This window comes from Sprattus sprattus (genome assembly GCF_963457725.1).
Source record: "Sprattus sprattus genome assembly, chromosome: 4".
NCBI lineage: Eukaryota > Metazoa > Chordata > Actinopteri > Clupeiformes > Clupeidae > Sprattus > Sprattus sprattus.
Window position 1 is genome coordinate 7,776,375 of NC_137923.1, and position 27,273 is coordinate 7,803,647.

At 45.3% G+C, this 27,273-nt stretch overlaps 1 protein-coding gene across 1 annotated transcript in view; it reads left to right on the forward strand.

Annotated features, from left to right (window-relative positions):
- The window catches only part of lamc1 (laminin, gamma 1), a 56,091-nt gene that overhangs the window by 18,245 nt on the left and 10,573 nt on the right, over positions 1–27,273 (forward strand). Inside the window, exons 2-7 of the mRNA XM_080837674.1 lie at positions 16,600–16,904; positions 21,351–21,481; positions 23,701–23,867; positions 24,630–24,818; positions 25,054–25,171; positions 25,975–26,073. Coding sequence (XP_080693800.1) covers positions 16,600–16,904; positions 21,351–21,481; positions 23,701–23,867; positions 24,630–24,818; positions 25,054–25,171; positions 25,975–26,073 — 1,009 coding nt within the window. The remainder of the gene's footprint in view (positions 1–16,599; positions 16,905–21,350; positions 21,482–23,700; positions 23,868–24,629; positions 24,819–25,053; positions 25,172–25,974; positions 26,074–27,273) is intronic.

The following is a 27,273-nucleotide window of genomic DNA, read 5'->3' on the forward strand; positions in this document are numbered from 1 at the left end:
GCTATGCATTAAGCCATTTGTGGTGCCCTTACCACATTGTGCCTCATGTACTGTAAATGATAGACCCAGTGACAGGCTGGCATGAAATGGCTTGCATAATACTAAGTAAGGAGGCCAAAATAATTTTTGACTCATGGCGAAAGCTACGTTTCTCCAGCTCTCCCCAGGATGGAAAAAAAGCATCTCAAACTGCATCAGATTGACGCTTTAAAATATGGAATATTTAAATTTTACTTACAGGGGGGGCACGCCCCCGCCCCCCCCCCCCCCCCCCCCCCCCCCCCCAGAGGGGTAATATCCTCCTCACCTTTTTCACCCCTGACCCGTTTTCATGCCTGCATTATAGATGTCTGCTAACAGCCCCTGAGCAGACATCAGCAGTGTTAAGTTCATTAATTTGTCTCGGCCATCTCATGACAGAGTTGTTATTAACTATGCAAAGCCATGGCACCAGGGAAAGTTACAAGCACCACAAGGGTCAGGCAACAAATCCAAAGCTCTGTGGGGCAAGGCCCCTTCTTATTACAAACTCAACTCAAGTCACACATACTGTAGCCTCATTATTTCAGTGAAAGGCAACAGACATATGACCAAACTAGTTTTGGCTGTTTTCTATCAAGACTAGGAAAAAGTGATGACTCGAGGGGGTTTCACAATGCAATTTATACATGCTTCTGTCTTCCAATTATTGTTATTACATTCTCCGTCCCATGGTGTCAATTATGTATGTCAGCAGTCTTCCCTGCTACTGTTTAGGCCAGGTGTGTTGCATTGTGGCTAATGCCTGCCTAAGGGAGGTCCACATGATCCTGCTAACATGTTTCTCATGTTCCTCGTGAGATCAAGGAATTTTTGTATGCAGTCATAAGATCTCAGGGACAGAAAGGAAGAGTTTATATTTCACACTTACACACAGTAAAAAGAAAACTTCTCTCCATAGAGCAACTTAAGGTGTAAAACAGAAAACGTAACCTATTGTTTCAATTGTCAAATAAAATGTTCACTGTCTGTCTTCAAGATGGCGAACATAGAATAGCTGTTACTGTAAATAACTGTGTCCTACCAAAATGAAATCCTTCATATTATGAGGTATACAATAAGGATGTAATGCATAAGATTACACCTCCACCTCCACCTCCACCCAGCCTGGCGGGAAGGATCCTTAAAATATACATCCTTCAGGCCCAAGAGTGCTATTTGAGGAGGTGGCCCGGATGTAAAGCGTTGGCACCACTTCAGTAACTGTTTATGCAGCTGTTGCATGTCTAGCATCCGTGTTAAAACATGCATGCTTCCACATGGCCGCCCTGACTAGAGAAGACGAAGAAATCTCTTTGACCAATATAATGTTATTACTTGTGCTCTTAGACCATAATTATGCGCATGTGAAACTAGCCTTGTCCACTACAGCACGGTGTGTACTGTTCTGAAGATGAATGCTGGCTTGGAAAGGGGCCTACATTGCGAGCTGAAGAGATTCAGGTCTCTGAGCACTTTGATATTAACAAACAAACTAACTTCTATGGGGTTCCAGCTTCAGATGTGTCTAAACATTAGGTGTAACTTGGTGTACCATTAACTCTGCACTATTCATACCATGAGACACTGAGTTCAAGCAGAGGTCTTTCACTTCACAAAAAAAAAGATAAATAAACGTTTTAAAGCACCCGTAAGCAGGTGGCTTTCAATTTAGCTAGCAATTTGATATGGCCATGATATTAGTAAGGAAGAAAAGCTCAAATGTTTTAAAGTTACTTTTTGTATTATTCATATACATTGAGTCATCTTTTAATTAAGGCCTACAATGGGGGAAAAAAGCTAAAGACTTCAAATGAGACTTCAAGCAGAATCAGATCCGCTAGTGCCCTAAGGCTGTCTACCTCTCAACACGCCACTGGCATGCATGTTGTTACTCAGAGCAGAAAAGCCCATTGTTATGACTAGTCAACCACAAAGACTTGTCTGTGAATTACCTCTGATGTGGTTCCTTGGAGACTAGAATGTGTGACCGGTGTTGTGAGTGTATGTCTGGCCTGCTGTGTGGCATACAGAATGCCAGTGCCCCCAAGCATCTCTTTCATCTTTAACCATATGTAAGGAGGTTTCTTCAAGTGGGCTTGAGTTAACCTATGCTATGCATCGTGTTGCCTTTGTGGCTAATTATTAGCAATACCACTGGGACCAGTCCATTGCACATTGACCTGTGACAAACTTTTTCGTCAACCATGAAATATTTCTCAACTAATCTCTCTCCACTCCCCTGTGTTCTTGCCTAACCCCTCCCCTCCCTCTTAAGGCCAGTAAGTCAACCATACATCATGGCCACTCCTCTGGCCTTCCAGTTGTACTGTAAGGCATTGCAAAAATCACCTCTCTAACAGCACATCTGTCAGATTGACTTTGTGCTTCATAAATATGAAGCTGTTCTGTTGGCTTAGATAAATAGCCTGAATTGCAAATGAATAGTGGTATTAAAGACAAAAGGCTATTCACAATGATCTTTTAGTTTTTATTTGCGGGTGAGCATGCTTTGTGTCAATATAGTGTGCGATGGAGCAGGTGTTTTAGTGTAGCAGCAGGGGATCCTGTACAGACAGGCAGGAACACACAGTCCACAATCTGTCCTGGCTGTGTGTCCCAATGACTTCCTCAGTCTCTCGACTAAATGCTGGGTGGTCTCTTATGAGCAAGTTTTACGACCTGTTTTGTTGTGTTTTTCCCACATTGTATCACCTATTTGTAGGCAAAGTGTAAGATGGTTAGCCAGGAAATACATGATTATTTTTTTTAAATATTATACTGTTTTGCAAACTACACATGGTTAGACATAAACATACACATGGGTTGACCTGGATGACCTAAACACGTGGTTTGGCCTGGATGACCTAAATTTCCCTCAGGATTAATAAAGTATCCATCTATCTGGTTTGATGAGGCTGGTACTCATGCTTGCAGTTGGAATATTAGCTGTGTTTTATATGATGTGTATTCTTACTTTAGGATTTAATGTTTATTTCTGGTTCATATGGTCTGCCTCCTTACAGCTCCATTTGTATACCCCTCTCAATTTGTATTTGGACAAATTGGCTCCGATTTCATCCTGATTTGAGTTGTTTACTATTCAGTTAAAAAAATCGATAACACATTTCTGCATTTGGATTTCACATTTCTCCATATCAGCAAAGAAAGAGTGATGGTAGTTTTGAGTCACCATCTTAAAACACTCTTACAAGCCTTGGACCTCTCTCTATTTGCCAGCCATTGAAAGTCAATGTGCTAGTGATGTTCAGTAATGGCAGTGTGTGCAAAGGAAGGCACTCTATTGTTCTCCCTAGGCTGCTGTTTCTTCTTCTGATTTTCTGTGAATAATTCAACTCATATTATGATTAACGTAGAAACTTTATTCAAACTTAATTTAGTATGTCTCATAAATGCCATGTTATCTGCATTTTTTACACACTTTATACATTTTGAGAGATTAGAGAAAAACATTTCAACATTTATATGGTGGAATCATCGTGACTTCAACATTCTATGTAAATTGTCAATGCTGCAGTCTCTGCAGCTCTGTCGGTCTCTCCCACTCTATCTATCTATCTGTCTCTCTGTCTGTGTCTGTCTGTCTGTCTGTCTGTCTGTCTGTCTGTCTGTCTGTCTGTCCATCTGTGTGTTTGTCTACCTATTTTTTTATTCATTTTTTATGTATCCCCATCCATTTACTTATTTCACTCACCCTCTCTTTTAATAACTACTTACTAACCGAGAGTGAGGTCATGCAGGTCAATTATCAGACTGAGGCCGTAACGTATCGTCCGAGCGATAGCGAATGCACAAATTGCATTCCTATTAATGTACATCTTTGGGTGGAAGGGATAAGAAAAAAGTAAAATTATTTGGTTAATATTTTAATCCATCTTTCAAAAGCGTATTTATTTCCCTCTCTCTTTCTCTATGTTTTTCTTTATCAAAGACACCAACACACGCACTAGGTTAAATGTAGTTCCAAATTCTTCCCTAGAGGTGATGTCGAACTCAAACTTGTCTTGTCAACATGGACTGCTCCAATACAGTATCTTTCAACGCGGCCCATTGTCAGGTCTCACACCCCTGGGCTTGTTTGTTCTTTCTTGAGTAACGACGTTGGGGCCCTGGACATTAAGCTCAGTTATTATCCTCCTGCCCCAATCCCCAGAGCCCTATCCACCCCCTTTCCTGTATGTCCTCTGTAGTCTCATAACCCACAGGGGTTTACCCAAACAACCCCCACTGAGTTACACACACTGCCCCTTCTCCTCTATTGACGGTTCCTTCCTCTGAATACGCAAACACATATATGTATAGTATCAGTTTAACAAAGAACCAATAGCATCACACAATATGACTGAGGGTTACTCGAGACCACTTTGAGTTGCATTTATTTAGCAAGTCTGTACCCTGAGATCCTCAGGCTTGATCTGTCTCACCACTTCTGAGTGTCTCGGCAGGGCACTAAGACCTTGTTTGCCTCTCTCACTTGGTGGTGTGGTCCACAGGACGTCTGCTTTGTGTTGAGAGAGAGAGGGAGGGAGAGAGAGTGTGTGTGTGTGTGTGTGTGTGTGTGTGTGTGTGTGTGTGTGTTTTGAGTGTGAATTTTTAAAGCCCTGCCTGGAAGGCCACACAAGTTTATCTTTACACAAGGCAGGGGTCAGATGGCCTGATATGCCATACAAAAACCTGTGTGTGTTTGTGAATGCCTGTGTGCCAGTGAGCCATCCTGGGCCTTCTCTGTGTAATGATAGACTCACAATGACAGAGTTCCCAACAAGGCCCCTGCAGACTCACTGAACTTCCTCTAATGCCTTCTCTGTAATTAGCAGGTCATGTATTAGAGAGGTACTGTATCCAGCTCGGCTTGAGGTGGTTGGTACAGGCACAGACCAAATCTCCAACCTAAATAGTTAAGAGATTAACAAGGTCTGTAATACGTAACTAGCACTGGGTGTCAGTGACCGGTCTATGGCTGGAAGAAACATAAACTCTGTAACGTGACTTTGCCAGTCGGGAGGTTTGGCTGGTGAAGGCGTGTTTGAGGCTGAGCCACTCCAGCTGGAATCAGAACTGAAACCACTTGGAGTTTGGAGCGGGTAGGAAGCTGCTGCTCTCTTTCTGGTTCTTCTTCTTCTTCTTCTTCCTTCGCTTATTTTTTTTTCAAACCTCATTTGACAGATTCTCATCCCGTGGCGTTTTCTAAGCAGCCATTACTCTCTCTCTCCCTCTCTCTCTGACGACAAGCCTCTGCACATTCCTCGCATTCCTCCATTGTAATGCATGCCTCACTTGCCCCCCCCCCTCACCCACCCTCACTAAATAAATCTCTCAATTTGTTTTGCATCCCATCTGGTAAGGTTTTTGTACACTCCCATCTCCTAAATCTCTCTCACACACACAGACACACACACACACACACACACACACACACACACACACACACACACAGACAGACACACACACACAGACACACACAGTTGCTCCTCTTATAGTGTGCTGTTTAATCAGAGAAGAGTGACTCACTCTCAATTGCCAGCATAGGCGTGTTTTTTTAGGAGGCATAAGCCTTGCTTGGTTGCCTTGTCAGGCACGTCCGTTGCTTTGAGGCTTTAACTGGCTAATGAGCAAAGGTGAAAAGACTCCACCATGCCAAGCTTTCGTGCCAAAGATGGATCCACTGTAATTGGCCTTAAAAGTGCTTATGGGAATACCCATGAGCTGTTTGGAAGCAGTGCTCATCAAGATGACTGGTATGAATAGGAATTATTCATTAATAATACATCACTAGTTGGGTTGTATTAATTCCCACCAACTGATTATATCAGTTTACAATTCATCAGCATTGAGTAAACCAAGACGAAGTGTTTAATTGCAGGAAACATTTGGTTCATCTCATTCCTCCTGCACCACCTGATGTTGCCTTGGTATGCTCTCCCTGTCAGAGTGCTGTGGGAGTGAGTGTCCAAACAGATGTTCTGTATGTCTCCCAGAAGACACTGGGGCAGATGGTGAAAACTGTACTGAGGGGTGGGGGGGTGAAAAATCGTCATACCCACACGTTAAAAAGTCAAAGCCGGCATTGTTCATCCCTCTAGGGAAAAATGCGATGAGGTCATGGGAGGAAATTTTAATTGGGCTGCAGCTTTGGATCGAGGCCTTCCTCAGGACATTAACCGCCCCTCCTACCATCCCCTCCATCCCTTGTCCCACGAAACCCCCTAATCCCCCTCTTTCCTGGGTGACTCCTCTCTCAGTCTGAAGGCCAAAAGAGAAGAACAGAGAGAAAGGAATGCAGCTTGAGGCCCAACGTGAGTTGCTTCAGCCTAGATACAACCCTCTGTGAAGAAGCAAACATGGACAAACCTTTAAAGAGTTACAGCAGACATAAGAAGAAGGTTCCCCATAACTGTGTTTCCACTATCAGGCTAGCACAAACTAGGGCTTTCTCAGGCCAACCAGTTTCAATGGTCTGAGTTTTCAGGCCACAAGAAGAAATACCATTTGCGTTTCTACTATCAAACCAATAGCCACGCAGTAACATGCCGCCTTGGTGTAAACGTTACCCATCCCACCCATTTCACAAGTGAGTGGTAAGTTCAAGTTGAGGTATCATGCGATAAAGTCCGGGTGCCTGACACCTATGACCTATAGCACAATGAGTTACGAAAAGAAAGATGGGCCTAATGGAGTCCAAAGTGGCTGTGTGTTGGCTGTTGTTGATCTTTGCTTGGTGGAATGTACAGTTGACACTCAAGTAAAGTACATCCTTCATAACGTTAACTGACTTATCAGATCCTCTGTTAGAGATGCACCGATCAATCGGCCGCCGATTAAAAAAGCCGGTTTTATATCCAACCGGCCACAATCGGTGACCGGCCGGTCACTGTCGTAATTTCCGGTTTTCGGCCGATCAAACTGACCCGCATGCGCGGTGCGTAGCAGCTCAAGGCGCCCAGAGCAAAACAGCTAAAAACTAGCAAGACTCGGGAAGAAAACATGTAGCTGATTTGGACTTATTTGACTGTGTGCCAGGACGACCCAAAACACGCTGTTTGTAATGCTTGCAAGTCAAAAATAAGACATGTGTAGCGTCCGGTGTTAGGGCTCTCTCAAGAACTCACACTGAGAAAATATCTCTTTGGATAAGTAGCTCTCCGTTTAATAAAAGCGTATTTCACTCGTGCTCAGAATAACCACAACAAGTCAACCCATTACCATGGCAACTCCCCTAACAGAAATCCCGTTGCCACTAGTCCCATTATGGAATGCTACACATGTGGCTGCCAGTGCAGAAAAAGACGTTTACAAATATATGGATATCTTCGCAAATAACTATTAAAAAATGTGAAACACATCGGGATATTTAGCCGATCATTATGCAGAATAATATTCCTTACAGTTGAGTAGAATATGTTTGTTAGAAAAAGATCGCTATTTTCACAAATTAACGTCTGTCATTCGTCTGTCACTCTACTGAGAGTAGTCGAGTAACGTTAACGTTAGGATGTAAAAAACGCTGGCATGAAAACAAAACACACTACCCTGCACTTGCCCAAGCCTACCTCTCTGCTCCATGTACAAGCGTCGACAGCGAGCGCTTTTTTAGCTTGGCTAGTAATGTCATAGATGAGAAAAGAAACAGGCTTTCTGGTGAGAAGGCAGAGATGCTTCTGTTTGTGAAGAAGAACCTGCCATTGATGGTTAAGTGATTGCATTGGGAGTGGGATGGAGTACTTTCATCACAACCTAAAGCTACCTGTTTGTATTGATGTTTTTTTTTTTATCCCATATTATGATGCACTTTTTTATTTAGAGAGGTCAAAGGCCTGAAATGTGCAATTTACTTTGAGAACCAGTTTATTTTCAGTACATAATAGTGCACTCTATCTTTTGTTTGTATTTATTTTAGTTTTATCCTAGTTATTGACCTGTAAACTGGACTGAATGTCAGTGTTCTTGAAAAGGGGAGTTATGATAGCATATAGCCTACCACTAGTTGTGGTTTTAATTGCAATTATATAAGCAAAATGTTGTCTGGGAGAAGGGTACTCACGCCAAACAAATATGGTGTCTATTATATGATTATAATTATTTCTCAGAAAATCGGTATCGGAAAAACCGGTTTTGGCAGGTCAGACCTCCTTAAAAACCGGAAATCGGTATCGGCCAAGAATTTTGCAATCGGTGCATCTCTATCCTCTGTTACTTAAAACTGTCACGTTCTGGAATAATTTAGCAATCCAAATCACAATAACCAGAAAATGAGGCTTTAACATAAGCCAGCAACAGCATGCAGAATGGTGTTACAGACGCAGTTATTTAAATAAGTAATATATGTTTAAAGCACACCGTGGGCTAGCATAACATGCTAATCTCTCCTCTCAATAAATTAGCTTTAATGATCATCCCATCTGAATCTGATAGTAATTAAACATCCATACGTATTGTGTTCATTTCGGCCAGTGGTGTTTTGTATTGAAATATGTTGAAATTTGATCCATGAGTCTTGTGGGTTATGGTTGACTGATGAGCTGTCTTGTTGTTACCAAAGCAGTGTAAATCCACTGTGTCTCTTCACTCTCTCAGAGGGCATAGCTTCATGCTTTGCATTTGTGTTTAATTAAGATGAGCTATTCTTGGAACAACAAAAAGTAATGTGGCAGCATTGCCAGCAGCGTGGGGGTGGTCTGGACGGTAAATGAATGGAGCTTTTCACCTGTGCGCATGCTTAATAACAGAGCTTGGGGGGCGGAGAGAGGGGACAGACTGGGGGTTGGGTGACCTGGAGACTGTGCTTGTGGGGGGTCACTCAGGATAGAGCCTGGAGAGAAGTTCTCGCGGGAAAGGCAGACACACACCATATCTTAAATCTGATCATATGGTGATTCCCCGGGTCCCTAAATCCTGTTGATTTCTCTCCCTAACCAAAGGAGTAATATAAACAGACTGCGGACTGTATATAAGGCTATTCTGCAGCTGTCGGAATCTTTAGTGCTACTGTTTCTAAAGGACTCAAGACCAATTTATTGTTGACGTTAAGAACTTCATCTTCTAAAACTGAAAAACAGATCTGGGATTGTTTTGTATACTATAGTTTCATATCAAAGATGGTGCCCTAAGGCTGGACCTGGCTTCACTGCTGTTTGTTCATCCCAAGGAGATTGAGATAAAATTTAGCTCTCAGTTAATCACTTATCGCTGCAAATAATCTAGGAGAACTCAAAGGTTGCCTTAAGGTGTAAATTCAACTAATAGCCAACTGTAAAATCTGCCTCCTGGTTTCTCAAGCTTAGGAATGTCAGTTGTCAAAAGAATTTAAAAGTCAAAGTACTGGACACCACCTTTAAACTGTGGCCTGAATTCCTCTCTCCCATTTCCCATACTCAACAGTATTGACCTGTGCTGGTAGTGTAGTCATGTTGCAGGGACAGACTTCAGTACTTTGTCCTAAGGGCGCATGTCTTGGCACACCCCATTGATATTTCGGTTGTGGATTGCTGCACCACAGACAAGCTTGTTTTGTAGAAGGTCCTCCTTCAACTTTTCAAGAGAAGCATCTACTTTTTTTTTTTTTTTTTTTTTCAATTCAACACCTCTTCTTTTTACTCCGTCCTCATGATGTCTTTCATTTATTTAAACATTTCTATCCTAGTCCTACTCACATTTCAGCCAAAAGTGCCTCATGGTCATCTGCTGAGGTCCACAATTAAGTGAACACATTTTAATTCTTTTCAGACTATATCCACTTTGTGGACTGGACGAGACGGTTCCCTGTACCTCCTTATTATCACGTTTGTTTCTTGAGAAGTCCTTTTAAGAATACTTTAATCAGTAGCAGTGGCGATGTGGAACACAATGAACACAGTAATCTGGCATTGAACATGTCAGAGGGAATTTTTTCAGTCAGGTCAAACTTAAAAGCCTCAAGGACAGCCTGTGTCTGTTGACTGATCAGGGGGCCTCACTCACACTTAGAATTTTCAGGTCGTGTATGTGGGCGTTAACCTCCCTTTTGCCAAGTCCTAATCAGTTTTTGTTCTCAAGGCTGTTTCCTCTCCCTCTGTCCTCTCCCTCACATTTACTCACATTTGCCCCCCCCCCCTCCCCCTCTCTCATTCACTTCTGCTCTCTGCAAAGACATGCAGTGCATGTCTGACCTGCTCCTGGGGAGGAATCACCACAGCTGTTTTGCTTTCTCATTCACTCAACATATTGTGAATGATGGGAATTGTTTTAATGAATATTAGTCTGAGTGGCTGCCATGGCTCCGTCTGTAGGTTATAAACGATCAATCCCCCCTTGAAGGCGGCCCTCGTCAAAGCCACCATGATTCGCTCTGAAGTGACAAGGGTAACGAGAGACCAAAAATGTACATCTGAAACCCCTTCAGTGAAACGTCTCCAAATGCCTTCACTCGACAGCTATTTCTTCTTCCCTTGTTTAAAGCACCAGACCGAGATGCGGTTGGTTTGAAAGACCCTGTGTTTATGGTAACCACAAGCCCAAGCATGCTGCGCGAACACACAACTTGTGTTCCGTAATGACCAGTTAAGCTGCGAAACGCCACACTGTGGTGCTTTAAAAAGAGAAGTGTGGTTGTAATAGGGACATAGTATGGATTTTCCCCTGTAACCTCGAACATGCATTTATGTCAAAGGAAAGGAAACAAAATTAAAAAAACGTCCCTCCAGAGCAACCCTGAACTGCAGCCTAGAGAATTGATAGGAGTCTTAAGCAGGTCTTCACATTTCCAACTTCTCCCCCTCTCCAGCGGTGTCTCTCATTAGCTGCCCCTTTGTTCCTGTTCCTTTGCCTGCTGTCTGCCGACATCCCTCTTGCTTTTGTAGTCTCCTTTCCTCTTCTTCCTCCCCTCTTTTTTGCTCGTCTCAAGTCTCTTTTGCCTTTCCTTCTATTCTTTGAAGTCCCCTTCACCCCTCTCTCTCTCTCTCTCTCTCTCTCTCTCTCTCTCTCTCTCTCTCTCTCCCTCAGTCTTCACTCTCCTACTCCCTGCCTCTCTCTCCCTCCCTTTCTTTCTTTCTCACTCATTCACTCTCTCCCTGGCTGCCCCCCACCCCCACTGGCGTCACTGTGCTGTATGGAAACGCATTCCAGCCAGTTCACTCTATACACCCCCCCCCCCCCCCACACACACACACACACCCCCACACTTCTTTTCTTGTCCTGTTCTCCAGAGCGCGCCTTAAGTTGGCAGGTGCTCAGCTGGGGTAACACACTCAGTCACACTTTTGGCAACCTTTGTCTCTCATGTGTTGATCTACAGAGGAAGGGCACAGTCTGTGCGCAGGTATGGCTTAGCCATAATATGGCAGCCTCACAGTGCACATTTTATGAATAAGAAAACTTGATGTGAAGGGATTTCTCCATTGTGAAATGGATTGCATTCCTTGTACTGAGTAAACGCAGATTAAACTGGACATGTGTATATTTAACCCACACAACATACACAACATAACCTGCACCGAAATGTAGTCTCTTTGTAAATTTGCAGTGCCCACAGCTTTATGTGTCATGAAGTGGTAAGTTCTGTGTCTCATCAATGTGGCTGATTGTTCTGGAAGGAGTGGCGGAATTCCTTTTGGCTCTGTGCTCTGGGGCTGCCCAGGACTTGAAGGCTAAAGCCATGGATTACTGTCATTCATGGGGCTCAAAACAGACCCACTCTCAATTGACTTCTTTGAGCCTTCACAATGGGCTTTAAATTGGAAATAAATTGGCATCAACACATTGGAAGTTTTTTTTTTTTACCTCAGCTTCCAACTGTGCATGTTCTTGTGTGGGAATTAGGGCTGCAGCAGGTTTTCTTACCGTGATTTTTCAAAGAATGCCAGCGTGCGGTTTGAAATACCGCAACAACCCCCACCCCCCTGCGTTTAATAATTACTTCCGCCAAGGAAGTTATGTTTTCGGGGTGCTGTCTGTCTGTCTGTCTGTCTGTCTGTCTGTCTGTCTGTCTGTTAGGTCTAGCATGGGCCAATGAAGAACCCATTCAATTTTGGAGCGGATCTGAATCATGGGGCTGGCGCTCTCATTGTGACTTACAGCATTTGGCCTTGGCGGAGCCTTCAAGTTCATTCATGTGACATTACTTGGAACATGTCCCTTAATATGGTGACAGAGTTGAGATAAAAGACTTTCAAGGAGGAGTTCAACATAAACATAATTAAAAACACTGTTTGCCCATCATGTCAACATTAACAGACACAAAAGTCATTAGGATCCATTGCAATCTCTTTGATGTCCTGTTTCGCTAGTTACATGTCATACTCATATTTATTTTCAGTGCAATGCAGTGAATGCAATATACTGTATATTTAAATGATTAACGATCAGTTGACCATAAGGTTAATGTGCTTTTTGCGTTGCTGTTGATGGATAAAAAAAAAAAGATGAGGTGAAAATTGGTGCATTGGTAGTGACTGGCTCAACACAGCAGTGCACCTCCTAATACCATGGTATGGCGGTGATGTGGTTCTTGCTGCAGCCCTTGCCTCACACAGCTGCTGTCTTGTTCTACCCTGCAGCCTACAACCCACCCCTAAAGATCTGCTTTTGTGGTAATTAGGTTAAGTTCTCACAGTGCCTGAGTGAATTTGGTCAGTATCAGTGAAATGTGACTTATGCCTCCCCCTCCCCCCCAATGTAGATGACTGCTGAAGATTCCTTGAGACATGACTGATGTAATTAGAAGCCTGGTTCTCATGAGCTCTCCCACATGCATAGCTGCGATGGCCTCCAGGACACCTGTGGCTGCTTCCCTCGCAGCTGCAGGGATATAACTATGTTGCTTGACATACTTCAGCTCGCTCAACTCTGGGGCCACTCGATTGACCCAAAGGAAGTTGTTCGGGCATGTTCAGGATGTTCAGTTCTCGCTGGATGTCCAGGCGGTGAAGATCGCCGCAAATTCCCAAGTTGACGAGTTTCAGCAGAGCGCGCCATTCCCATTCTGCATGCTTCGCTCACCATACTGTTGACGTATATCCCCATGGGCTAAAGATATTTCAGCCGTTCCATATCCTCCATGTCCGGCACCTTCTGTCTCCCTGTCCTCCCTCTCTCTCTCCCCCTTCTAAGTCTATGAGCAGTGACCACATCCCAGTTTCAACATGTGCCCTTCACTCACTCACTGGTCATTTTTTTTCCTTAGCCTTTTAAACTGGAGTAAGGATCCCATGACTGCCATGCCTCTAAGGTGGCCCAGTGTTTCCAGTGGCCCCTGACCCTTGGCTCCGTGCTGTCACTAGCACAGGCTCAGGCATGGCATTGAACTCGCGATGCTCCACTGAGCACCTGTATTCAGCGCTGAAGTACTCTTTGTGTGCTGTCCCTCAGAGCTGTCCACCATGTTCCATCCATGAAGGGACTCGCTTGTGTGTTGTGTCTGTATATGTGTTTGTGTGTGTGTGTGTGTGTGTGTGTCTCTCTGTGTGTGTCGCTCTCTCTCTGCTTGCCCCCCTCTCCATCACCGTGCCAACAGATGCTGTTTGTCTTGTTTTGTGAGGATGCGGGGGCGGCCTCTGAAATGAAATATCAATGACAGAGTCTGTTCACCAAAAGAGAGTCCTCAAGTAGACAGACACCCTCTGCCACAAGCACACATACTGACTGAAGCCTCTTCAGCTGGGTGTTGAAATCCGTTTTTTTCCCGAGCCATTTGAATGTATGGTATTGACCTTCAGATACTCCGAACTTAACTAGCTAATGCGAGTGTGGAGTAGTCTGACAAGAGTTTTCCATTCATGTTGTCTTTGTTCTCATGTATAAGTGCAAAGGGGTTTTCAGCCAGTATGCTTTAGAGGGTGTGACTCAGTTTAATTAATTGTCGCGTGAAATTCAAGTTGGTTGGAATGAATTGTTTAGAAAGCAACACCTGTCGGAGTTGAATTCACAACCTTCCATTTACACCTATTGTTAAGCATTGTAAGAGGGACAGACAACACTTGCATGTTATATTTGTTCTGCCCTGTGGTTTGACTGAAAACTTTTGTCTGCCCTCTGGTATTTACACTCCACATGCATAGCATTGCCCACACCCCAGTCTACAGAGAGAGGTTGACTCACAGGCTAAACAAGGTGACTGCATTTCCTATCTAAGCCGGCTTTAAAAGATAGCAGTGGTTGCTCAAGAGCCCATGCAGTCATCATAGACTTTGTTGAATGGCATTTTTTTCTGTTTGAGATGGTGTTATTTGGTAGCCTGGCCATTACCAGCCTGTGACTCCATTTCATTCCGTCTTTCAGTCTGGGCCAACCCAATGCATTTTGGTTTCCGAGATGGGCGGGTGCTTATCTTGAGGTTTAAAATCATTGGAGTTCCCTTAACCAATCAGCAACGTTTAGTAAGCATTCGGTAGATTAAACTCTTCCCAAAGCCAGTTGGGAGAAGAGCTACGACGTCCTTTCCAATCATAAAACTTACAAGAAAATACTCTTGTTCTCCTTTTCATTTTCTGATGTTCTCGAGAGTTGAGACAACTTTTCCGATAGCTTTTCGTGTCTTTTCCTCCAAGGCGAGTTTTGCGTCACAGCTCTGAACTGTTCGACTGATTGGTCCTGCAAAATTTTGAGTTCTGGAGACGATTGTCAATGGGGTTGGGCCAGACTGAGTATGAGCTTGAAATCAATTCAGGCGGAAATACGTAGGCTGGTGTCACCAGGCTAGTTATTTGGAACGTGGCATATATTAGCATTTTTCTGAAATGTTTTTATTGTACTACAGACAACAGTCATGTTGATCCAAAAAGAAGACTGTTGGAGTATTATTCCCCTTCACTCAACTGTTTGTTTTTTCTTTCTGTTCATTGCGGCATGGTTCCCTCTCTGAAACCCTGTTTAAGTTGTATTTTGAATGACATGACGGTGAACTCACATTTTAGGGTCATGTGTAATCTGCATAGCCTACCTCCGGCACTCATAACTTGCTTGAGGCTAAAGGCATTACTTCTAGGAAATAAGTCATAAAGAATTATTTTGTACTTTTTGACCTTGTCTTTATGCAAATTTAATTAGCACATCATATTAATTTGTTTTTGATTTCGACTTTCACTCAAGCATGCTGTTGACACTGTGTCTTGGTTAAAATGGGTCCACACCCTGTTGTAAGAATTCTCTTCCTTTACATGAACTTTAACCTTAACAGCTAGATGTTTCAGGATCTAGAGTGGGTAAGTTCACTGCCATAGCAACATCAAACCCTAAACAAAAAAAAGATTGTTTCAAGGCAACAGCCTTTGCACAGACTGTGTGAAAAGGCTGTTTGGTGTCTAACTAGCCTACACACTTTGACTATAGCTAACCATAGTGCTTCACAGTCTGTCTGTTAACTGAATCTGAGCCATAACTGTGTGCTCTGCTCACAATGGGGCCACTTTAGTTTTCCTCCTGATCTGTTTAGAGAACAAATTCTTTGCTTAAGCAAACAACTGTCCCCTTGTCGCCCCGTTGAAAGATGGTGTCATTTTCTTTTCACAAAATAAATGACGTCTCTCCATAAGATTTCCTCTGGCCTCTGCAGATATGGTCTGCTGTTCCTATCCCCCTCCAAACACACCTGGCCTGTTCAGGCTTGCAAAATATGTTTGGACAAGCACAGTACTATTACTGGAGGACCATGGAAAACCTTGACAAACGTGTGTCTTCTGCCAAAATGATTCGCTCTTCACGTCCAGTTATTCCCACCCTCCGCCTGAACCATCCCACACACCTCAAAAAAAGACAGCAGTTCATACTGAGAGGAATTTTCTATTTGTAATATGCCAAAAGTTTGGTCGTTGTCACATAATTCTGGTAAAGCCATGGGTGGTTTCGTACTTAGAAACCAATTAGGAGGGAGTTATGTGGGGATCGTAAAAATATTAATGCTGTAAATCAGTTGCCGTTTTGAAATGAAGTGCCTTACAGTCATGTCCTGTCTAGTGAGTTTTCCCCATTTCCCCAGCTCTATGTGGGCTAATCTTTCCTAGGTGCTTTGGATGGTTCACAGAGGTGTGCAGATGCATGCCGATCTCATCTTAAACACACCCCTATATCAGTCATCTGTCTCGTATACGTCTCGCCCTCCTCTATACTCTGCTGTATCTGATCTCACAACCTACCAGGTCCAGAGAGAGTAATTGCTTCATTCATCCAATTCCCACTCACATTGAAAGCCATTTACTTGCTGCCTTTATGCCATGTTGGTGTCATGTAAGAATGGGGGCCAATGACGTGAATATGTCAAAGTTAGACCATTTATATATCGGCCTTGTAACATTAACAACTACATTTTGCCATGGCTGAGCATGTAATGCGAGCAAAACAATTAATGTCTTTAAGAAGGGCAAGGGGGAGTATTAGATTTAAATGTTTTTTAGTAAATGTGAAAACATGTTGTAAGTGGGCTCCATGGCTCTTGGCCTTATGCAGTTTTTTTTTTTCGGGATTCATTGTGGTCGGTTGAATGCGTTCCTTACCAACAGTAAGCTTAGAAAAGCTTCAAACGGAGCTGGTTTTACCCGAGCATCTGTGTGCATTATGTCATCTGAGACTGATCGTAATGTTTTGTGTCTCCAGGCAAGGCCTTTGATATCACCTACGTGCGCCTCAAGTTCCACACCAGCCGCCCGGAGAGCTTCGCCATCTACAAGAGGACCAGGGAGGACGGGCCCTGGGTACCGTACCAGTACTACAGCGGCTCCTGCCAGAAGACCTACACCAAGCTAAACCGTGGCTTCATCCGCACCGGCGAGGACGAGCAGCAGGCGCTCTGCACTGACGAGTTCAGCGACATCTCTCCCCTCACCGGAGGCAACGTGGCCTTCTCCACGCTAGAGGGACGCCCCAGCGCCTACAACTTTGATAACAGCCCCACCCTGCAGGTAAGAGAGAAGAAAAAAAAAAAGACTACATACCTCCCAACCTCATGTTCTCGAGCACTCTTTCTTTTCACTGCCTCACTCTTTCTATCCTCCTGTCTGGCTCTCCCAATGCATGTTTGCAGATTTTGGCAGCGCTTTCACTCGATGTCCCTCGTCCAAACTGTGGTTGAGCTATCTGTCAAACTATAGCTGAATTTACAGCTTCAGTATGGCGAACGACATACCTTGGACTGAGATTCTGCACACGCAGGTGTACTCAGGGGCCTCCAGATGTGTCGTACCCCCCTCTCAGCCATGTGTTTCCCATAGTGCTGTTTTTCTCTGCTGCCAAAAGCAACTCAAATGATTTAAGCCTGTGGGAACTGAAGCATGGGAATGTCGCTGCAATTCAGCAAATAAATAGTTGAGTGTTTTGAACCTGTAAGATGAAGTTGTTAATGATTATTAATTGTTCATGAAAACCTCATGGCCCTCTTGAGTGTTCACTTGAGTGCTAGTGCCGAGTCTGGTTTTTGCTAGTCAATAAAAAAAATACATGTGTAGTATAGTTGTACTTTAGGTATGCTCTCAGACGGCCAGTGTACAGGACATGGTGTAGACACTGTGTTTTAGTTTGTGGGGGAAGGGATAGCGAACCAGTGGGTGGAAGGAAGAGAGGTCGGCCGTGGGATGAAGTGAGACAGAGTCTGGTCTCTGGCACCAGGTCGCAGCGCACAGGAAAGCCAGGTCAGACAAGAAGGGAGAGCACTGAGGAGAGTAGGGGAGGGAGTAAGGGGGAGTAGAGGCAGGCCAGGTGGTTGGGAGCGCAGGAGGCGCTGGACTCTGCCAAGAGTTGCAAAATGTTGCTAGGTGACGCCCCCAGATTTCCCACTCCGGCACTGATTGTGTTTGGCAGCGCAGATGCACAGCTGGAGACCTGCTGGACACACAACTGCTGTACTGTACTGCGCTGGTCTGCACTGCTGTACTGCTCTGTTTGCTCAAGCACAGGCGCCAGCCAAACGTGAGAGAATATTCTTGTGCAAGTGGGGAAATCGGACAGTAACGGGGGAGCATGATGATTTTTACACCATTAGACACACACTTGTGCTTTACAGTTTGATGGGAATGGGCCCAAGACCATTTTATTCATCTGGAATGTCATGAAGCTTCCAGGGAAAATGTTCCCGCTTCTGTGAGGCCTGATCTGCTGGGGCTTTACTGTGTACAGCTGTAGTCTACTAAACGTTTCTCCCCATGGCACAAGAACACACTGTTAACAGGATATAGTCTGTGCCTCTTAAGCCCCTAAAGTGCCTGCAGTGATGTGTCGAATTCACTTGGGACTGTGTGGTTAAATAGTTTAGCCAGTCTTTAAGTTTGTGTGTACTTTGGAACAGGCTTTGTCCATGCACCACTATATTAGTTTTCTGCATCCAGAGTCTGAATCACGTATAATCCTAGGTGCCCTTTTCCCCCCACTGAGCTCCGTGTAGTACAATTTGATGCCCCCCTCTGTGTGTTCCCTTTTTCCTGCCCGCGTGTGGTCTGTCTCGTCATGGTTGGCAGGCCTCAGACTTTGTCCTCATGGTCTTTCCCTTCCCCGTTATGAATATAACTGGCTTTTTTGTTCTGTGTAACGCTCTACCTCTACCAAACGGACAGATTTAGCTCTGCCCCCAGATACTTCCATATTAGACTTTACTCATGTGGCATAACGCTATTTATACCGAAAGCCCAGAGTTCTTTTTTTAGGAATGGATACCTTTTCTTTGGCGTCACAGGCTGTAGTGCCTACGCCGTAATGGCGGCATCAGGTGGGTGAAGACAGGCCGCTTTGCCCAGAATTGCTCTGCTCTAAATTCTTCTGTGAAAGAGAGAATCCTTGAACAGTGGTGACTGAGCTCTTAAAGTCCACTCTCAATCTTGGTTCAGAAGACCACTCCAGCCATGTCTTAGTCATGGTAAGACCAAACGGCAAAAGCCACCAGTTAACTGTGTTGCTAGGTGAAAAATGGCTCTATGCTGTTTAACTACGTGAGGCTGGGTAAAATCTCCTGAGATGTCCTGTCCGAGGTGGAGTTGTACAGCACATGTGTTTTGCTCCAGATGGGAGTAGGAATCAGACCGGTCAGCTCTCTCTCCTCTCCTCCTTTTCTACTCCTGCTGTCCGTGGCGGGTGCTGACTGGTGGCAGGGCTTAATAAACACAGGCACAGATATCAGCTGGGGCCAAAGAGAATGCCATCAGCCCTGGTGATAAATGAGGTAGTGAAGTGTGTGTGTGTATGGCGCATGCTTACACTCAGCTGGTGTGTCTGTGGGGATGTGTGTGTGAGGAGCGTATGTGGGGGGACTCACAGCTGGAGAGCTGCCCGGGAACAGCCCAGAGGTGTGGGCCCCTTATCCTCTGCCTGCTCTTCTTGGAAGTTTCTTTTTGGTGCCTCCTTCTCTCCCACTCTCTCACACAATCTCACTTTACCCTTTATCAATGTATCTTTTTCTCTCTCTCTCTCTCTCTCTCTCTGCCTACTTGTTGCTATCAATCTGCAGTTTTCTAGCGGATATGCATGTCTGTATCTGTAATTCTCCAAAAGGGCCCTTTTATAGTACCATTTATCTCCTGTACAGTTTATTTTTACAATGGCTTTGTGTAGGGCTGGGCGATATGGAAAAAAACATATATCACGATATGGATTATTTTATATCACGATAGCGATATATATCACGATAATGATATAATAATGGAAAAAATGTAGCGGGAGCATTAATCCGCTACTAAAATGATGTGTATAGAGTGAGTGTAACTAAGATCTCACTCCCCTGTAATATTGACTAATATTAAATATAATGAAGAGATAAAAGCCATTCAGTATTAAATAAGACATGTACTAATATTAATTATTATAAATAGATACATTCAATGAACCTACTCTAAATATTTGCTTTAATAACTATTTTCATACCCATTCAATATCAGTGGCCTAATGCCCAATCACTCTCTCGTTCACGCTTGCTATAAATATACAATCAATAAACAACTTAACTAATGCAATAACAATATAACAACATGGCAATACAATCCCGATGTATTTTACAGTTCTTTGTGTTCCGAATAGATGTATGAGTTCAGAGTTCAAAAGTCGATGGTCACAGCTCAGAATACGTACGATGACGTATTTGTCAATCCACAGAGTGCTGTGGCGCTCCGGCAAGCGCCTGTGCTGGCGGTGTGTGTGAGCGATACGAATGTTTGTATAATGCCGTTCAGTTCGGGAACTCAATACAACTGGAACCCAGTACCTCGATGGTCCAGAGAGATGGGTCAAACTGAGTTGTCCGTGGATGGCAGGGCAAATAGCGTCAATCAGAAAGTAGACCCAGGGCTAGCTGCTAACCGTCTGTCCGTTACCAGGGAAACCAGCGACACACCGTTGAATCTCAACTAGCAGCGATAGCTAAACGTTGCTAGCAGCCACTGAAGCTGCCAGCTGACTGTATAATGAGAAAAAGTTTATCACGATAGAAACGATAGAGGAGAAAGGTCACGATAGACACGTTTCTATCGTCCTCACGATATATATCGTCATATCGCCCAGCCCTAGCTTTGTGAAAAGATGACATTTTTGTGAATGGCTGTATAGAGAGCTTGGACGTTGGTCTGTCTTGAATTGAGTGGGCAGTGTGAGGTTGTTGGGGGTGGGGGGGAACAGGGGTGGAAGTGTTTGCTGGCACCAGCCTGCTGCCCGAACTGGAACATGTCCTGAATCACGGCTGCCCGCCATTGGGAAGGTGTCAGAATGAGTCAGTTACTCAGCAGCCTGAGTTAACCCGGTGCGCCAGCGTTGGGCCAGTCTGCTGGCAACAAGTGAAGGTCTAAAAGTAGCAGTCACAGTTGTTTTGGTTTTGTTTACAGGCATTTCTGTAGTTACCTATGATGTCGTCTGAAATGCTGTTCGGAACAGCAGGGCTTGAATTCTCTCTTCCATTTGTTTTCCTTCACAATAACATCCCAGCTGTGCTTTTATTTTTTAATGCAAGTTTCGCTCGGCACAAAATTTTGATTTTATTCACTCTCAAGTTGACTGTGGCATCAAATAATCAGACCAAAGTCCTATATAGTTCATAACTCTCCCCCCACGTGACTGTAATACGTTTGGTTTAGATTAGTGGGTGGTATTTATTTTTCTTTAAACAGCTGCAGAGAAAGAGAACAGATGGAGGCGAGCCACCGCTCTTTCAAAGTCTAGCCTCTCGTTTACCCCAGTGAAAAAAAAAAACTCGCAGAATGTTTCAACAATCTAATCTTCTTGTTAACCTCTGCATGTCACGTTCATTTTTCTCTCCTGTGTGCTGCTCTCCTGTCTCAGTAAATCTAACGATTGGGCAACTGTTTGCATTCCCTTTGTTGAAGTGGGTTTGAGGTTTTATTGGGCATTTCTCACACTGCGTCTGGAAATCTTTGCAGGAATGGGTGACCGCCACAGACATCCGGGTGACCCTGAACAGGCTCAACACGTTCGGAGACGAGGTTTTCAACGACCCCAAGGTTCTGAAGTCCTACTACTACGCCATCTCTGACTTTGCCGTGGGTGGAAGGTGAGTCGGTGTCCCCTCCGGTGTCTCACTTAACATCTACCAGTGCAGCAGCTGCTCCATCACGCTGTCCGATAATGAGAATTGCCAGTGGATTACTGGAATAGACGGTGTCTGATTGCCAAAAAAACACGCCTCAAACCCGGCTCACTGTCCTGTTTTCCTGTCAAAAATACACAGGCCCATATCTCCGTTCACTGCCAGTTTGGAACTCCCATGAAAAGCAAGGGCCAGGTTCATTAGTCACAGGGCCAGTTGATTTAGTGCACATTCACTGTTTGCAGACAGGGGGCTGAACCTGGATGGAGGGAGGGGCGGGGGGGGTGGGGGGTTGCAGCGCAGCCTGGGTGTCTCCCAACCTAGCAATGTGAGCTGCAATTGGTGGTGCATGTTTACTGTAGAGTTGGCTTCTGACGGGTGTCCTCCAGGCTGATGAATCCCCACCCCTGGAGCAGTCGGAGCATGTTTGATGAGTGTGTACAGTGAGGGCACGGAGAGAGAGATCCTTAAGGACGGGGGAGCCAGGCCGCTGTTCAACTGCGCCCTCTCTGCTCCACACCACGTCTCTCCACCTTAATCTGTTTGAAATGTGGAGCAGATTTCCATTACACAGCCCACATTCCCGACATTCCTGCCTGGGAGTGCTGGATTACAGAGCACGGAGGAAGCAGAATGGGGCGGGCTGGACTAGAGCGGTGGTAGTGGTGGTTGGGACGGAGATGAGTGATGGCCAGAAGAGGGGTGTTACACCTGCCGGCTCTCACGGCCAGGCCCACTGCCCTGGAGACACAGGCGCATTTCCCCAACCCCCCAGCGACCCTGCTTTAGTAGAGAGTGCAATGAAGGTAAAGCGGGAGTGAAATAGCAAGTGCAGTACCCGCGGAACACAGAACAGCACAACACAGAAGGTTGGTGTCTGGATGGTCTGCACCATCAAACCCCATTACCTGTGTCTGCTTCAATACATAAAGAGTGAGGGAGCGGAAATAAGAGCGAGCAAAAGGGACAGCATGGAAGAAAAACTGCCATAGAGAGAGTGGGGGAGAGGGAGAGAGAGACACAGAGATGGGTGGGGTAATAGAGATGAAGAGGTCGAGGGGAAAGGGAAACAAAAGCTTGGTATAAGCATCGACGTGTTCCTATAGAGTGGAGGTGTGCAGTGGGTTGTCAAGCTGTATAGGATCCATCAGTTTTTTCCACACGGCGCTGCCAAGGAACACCTGAGACAATACGGACACGGCAGAGGCTGAGCCACGCAAGTCCTCTCTTGTTCAGAGGGGCCCCTGTCAAAGTGTCTATGCTGGAGAATGTTCCCTCAGCCTTTCGCTCGCACACACAGCGAGTGGGAGACCGCCAGGACAAACGAAGCATTGTACAGGCCGTCAGCCCGTTGCCGTGATTGGGGAATGGTCGGTGACGAGCGGTAAAATTGATTCAGTAATCTGACGGCGCGCGGCCACCACACAGTGAAGGGCATCTTGTTAGCGCTCTTTCATTTCCTTTTTGTGCCACTTTATCTTAATATGACCTGAATGTTAATCGCGAAATGTGTGAAAAAATACGGAATGGAGATAAGCATTGCAGTTCATGAAGCTAGATATTGTCTGTGTGTGTTTTAAAGTTTAGTCTTATGATTTCAGGCCCTTGGTAGCGCTTTATGTTCTCAAATATAGATCTGCTCCGGCTCGCCATGCCTGTTATCGACTAATATTTACGCTCACGGACCTATGAATGGCTGACCTTTTGTCTCGCCATCACGTCCACTTTATTATTATACTGCCTTCGCCATAAAGTCGGACGCCCGGGAATGTACTTCCTCTTCATATCAGTCACCATAAACTCTATGACCTTGATCACCTGGGTGTGTCAACAAACCTAAGAAAAGTTTTACACACACACACACACACACACACACACAATCTCACACTATATTTTTGCTGTTTGCTTTGTTAGTGGTGGTTTGCCCTCCTTTAGGAATGTATGTGTTGACAGGTCAGTAAACCTATAGATTGATACCCAACACCTGACAGACTGGTGGAGCACAAACTGGCAAAGACCCATGAGAATCATTCATCACAAGCATGCAGTATTCTGGAACACCCGTGTCAGGAAAGATTTAGGAACTTAGCATCAACACGCTTGGATCGTGAACAGCTCTCCTGCTCCTGTAACTGATTACGCTGTTACCCCCCCCCCCCCCCCACCCCCCACCATATCTCCAGGTGCAAGTGCAATGGCCACGCCAGTGAGTGTACGAGGAACGAGTACAGCAAGACCGTGTGCAACTGCAAGCACAACACAGAGGGTGACGACTGCCAGGTGTGCCAGCCCTTCTACAACGACCGCCCCTGGAGGAGGGGAACGGCCGAAAACCCCAACGAGTGCTTGCGTAAGTCCCGGTCCACCCTGTTCCCCTCTGACCTGACCCCCCCCCCCCAGCCCCCCACCCCCTCAGCACACAAAGCACAGAATGTCAGAGTTGCGTGTGCAGTCCAGCATTCCTCCCTTAGCCACTCTGTATGACACTGTTGACTCCTCCTTCGTCCTGTCTAATCCCCCACCCCCCAGAAGATGGGTGTCCAGATACAGGCTCCTCTGTCCCATCCCGCTCTTTTGCTCTTAGCGGCCTGACTGAGTCGACTGTGGGAGCGTAGGCCCCGCTGGCCGAGAGGGCTTAATATCGGTTCCTTTCAGACGACGCCACTTCCTGGAAATGCATGACTAATCTGCCCATCAGATACAAGACTGTACAAAACACACTTGCACACACTGAGTTCTCATAACCCTGCAGTACAGGGAGTCTCCCCTCTCACATTTCACCGTTCCGTTCCCTTAACTCTGTGCCTGCCAAAACATTTTTCCAGAAGCTGTCCTAGCATATGGTTTGATGAGTAAGAGGCATCTGTGGCACTCTGTGATATTCCCACAAGGATTCTTGCCTCCCAGTACAGTTTCGCAACTACTCCTTGCTTCAGAATTAGTCTTCAGTTCTCATGGCCAATCTCCTCCCTCATCCCTCTCCATAGCACTGTGTGATTTGTTATGTTCCAATCAAGTCTTATGTAACAGTTGGATCGTTCATGAGTCAAAACTTGTGTTTTTGTTTTTCTCTCTATCTCGTTCTTTCTGTCTATCTTTCTCTCTCTCTCAGCTTGTAACTGCAATGGCAAAAGTTCTGAGTGCTACTTCGACTCTGAGCTGTACCGCGCCACAGGCCGTGGAGGCCACTGCCGTAACTGCGCAGACAACTTTGACGGGCCCAACTGCGAGCGCTGCCTGGACAACTACTACCGAGAGTCATCTGGCAGCCGGTGCCTGCCATGCAGCTGTAACTCCGTGGGTGAGTGGCCCTCGCTTGCCCTGTCGCACCGCACCACGCCACGCCATGCCGCCCATTCCTCTCATGGTCACAAATCCCTCACACTTTCCCTCAAGTGGCATGGTTGTGGGCGTTGCTTTTTTTGGTTCTCTTGACGTGTCTGTACTTCTGAAGCACTATAAATGGTTCCCCTTAATCCGATTTCTTTTTTCTTTTTTTCTTCTTCTTTGTTTCCCCCCCTTCTCCTTCTCTAAAGGTTCTCTGAGCACCCAGTGTGACGCCACGGGGCGCTGCAGCTGCAAGCCAGGAGTGATGGGGGATAAGTGCGACCGCTGCCAGCCGGGTTACCATACCCTGACCGAGGCAGGCTGCAGGTACGCTGAACCCCCGCCAGTACTGTCTGGAGGGGACTGTCTGGACAGCCAGTGCGGACTGACACTAACACGACACCATTAAACAACAGCAACAGAGTGTAGCTACACAAACAGTGTACAACTTGCAATGGAGTATAGCATCTAGGAGCAGCATAGCATCTAGGAGCAGCATAGCATCTAGGAGCAGCATAGCATCTAGGAGCAGCATAGCATCTAGGAGCAGCATAGCATCTAGGAGCAGCATAGCATCTAGGAGCAGCATAGCGTCTAGGAGCAGCATAGCATCTAGGAGCAGCATAGCATCTAGGAGCAGCATAGCTTCTAGGAGCAGCAAAGCTTGACGCATGTTTGGTGAAGCATTGTAGCTTAAGTGTTTTATCCTAAGCGCTTGCAGCTTAAAGATATTTATTTTAAAGCCCTGTAGCTTAAAGTATTTCATCTGAAAGCACTTTTCACTGAATGCTTTAAAACTATCACTATACGAAAAAATCCTCCTCACTGTTGGAACAAAGAAAATCATGTACCATCAATGCTCATTTATTGTTTCTGTCATGTGATTGCTTCAGCATACATGAGATTGACTTCAAACCTCAATAAACACACTCTTCATTCAATAAACACAAAACTCAGTGCAGCTCTCACAGAACCTGCGTGGTATCTTCTTTTACTTCTGTCTGTTTGTCTGTGTCTGGTATTTACAGACCCATTACTCGGCAAGTGTGAATTTCTACAATGTTAAACATCCCTCCATTCCTCTCTCTCTCTCCTTCTCCCTGTCTCTCTTTCTCTTCCCTCCCCCCCAGACCCTGCTCCTGTAACCCCTCCGGAAGCACACAGGAGTGTGATGTGCAGACAGGACGCTGCCAGTGCAAGGACAACGTGGAGGGCTTCAGCTGTGACAGGTCAGACACTCCGGGGTCTATTACAGACACATACCACACACACACACTGGGCTGGGTACATTTATTTATGTGACCCATTTTCTATAAAAAATGTCCCTTTCATCATCAGTTGTTTTTTGTCTATCCATGTCGTTTCGGGAGTCGTTTCATATTATATGAGGATGAACTAACAAAATAATTGGCATTTGAATTGGGTGGTAGTTAGGACATCCAGCCAAACACTCACTTAGTTCTCCCCTGCAACCAGTCCTCTGTTTTTAGAATCGAATTTAGACCACTGACATACATACCGTTTTCTTCAGGGAAAGGATTACTTGGTATGTGTGTGTGTGTGTGTGTCTGTCAGAATTAGGAGCAGGGCTCCCTCAGCGCCAGTCAGGGGAGAAAATAGCCCATAGATAGCTCAAGCCTCCCCACTGAGAGACACACACACACACACACACACACACACACACACACACACAGAGGGAGTCAGAGACACTTGTCTGGCCATCTAGGGCCTCTAAAACCCCCACCAGTCACTGGTGACTAACTGTGGGAGACTCGCGTCTGGCACTTAGCTATTGTAAAACAGCCATCCAGATCACATGCTCTCACCACCACCCACATGGAGGGTCAGTAATTAAGTGTCTTGGAACTTTTGAATGGAAATGTAATTCTTTTACGATCATTGCAAAATTACTTCTCCAGAACTTGTTTATGATACAGCTTTTGAGCTGAGACTTAAAGACTTAAATATTTAGTTTAACATCATTTTTTGTTTTGGTGTAACAGATCACCAGTGCTGACATTTGCAAAGTGTGTGTGTCTGTGTCTGTGTGTCTGTGTCTGTGTGTGTGTGTGTGTGTGTGTGTATGTGTGTGTGTGTATGTGTCTGTGTGTGTGTGTGTGTGTGTGTGTGTGTGGGGGGGGGGACTTTCCCTTTCAACCTGTCCAACTCTCGACCCCTCCTGTCACCTCCACCCCTTTCCCCTTTTCTGCTCACTTCGACACACACACACACACACACACACACACACACACACACACACACACACACACGTTGGGTGCAACATTCCTTCAAGTCACCCAGCTGGGCCACACATGGGCAGGATAATCCCCTCAGTGTGTCCCAATGGAGGCCCAGTCATCAAGTAGGAAAGAGAGAGAGAGAGAGAGAGAGAGAGAGAGAGAGAGACAAGACAGAAGGAAGTAACAAGG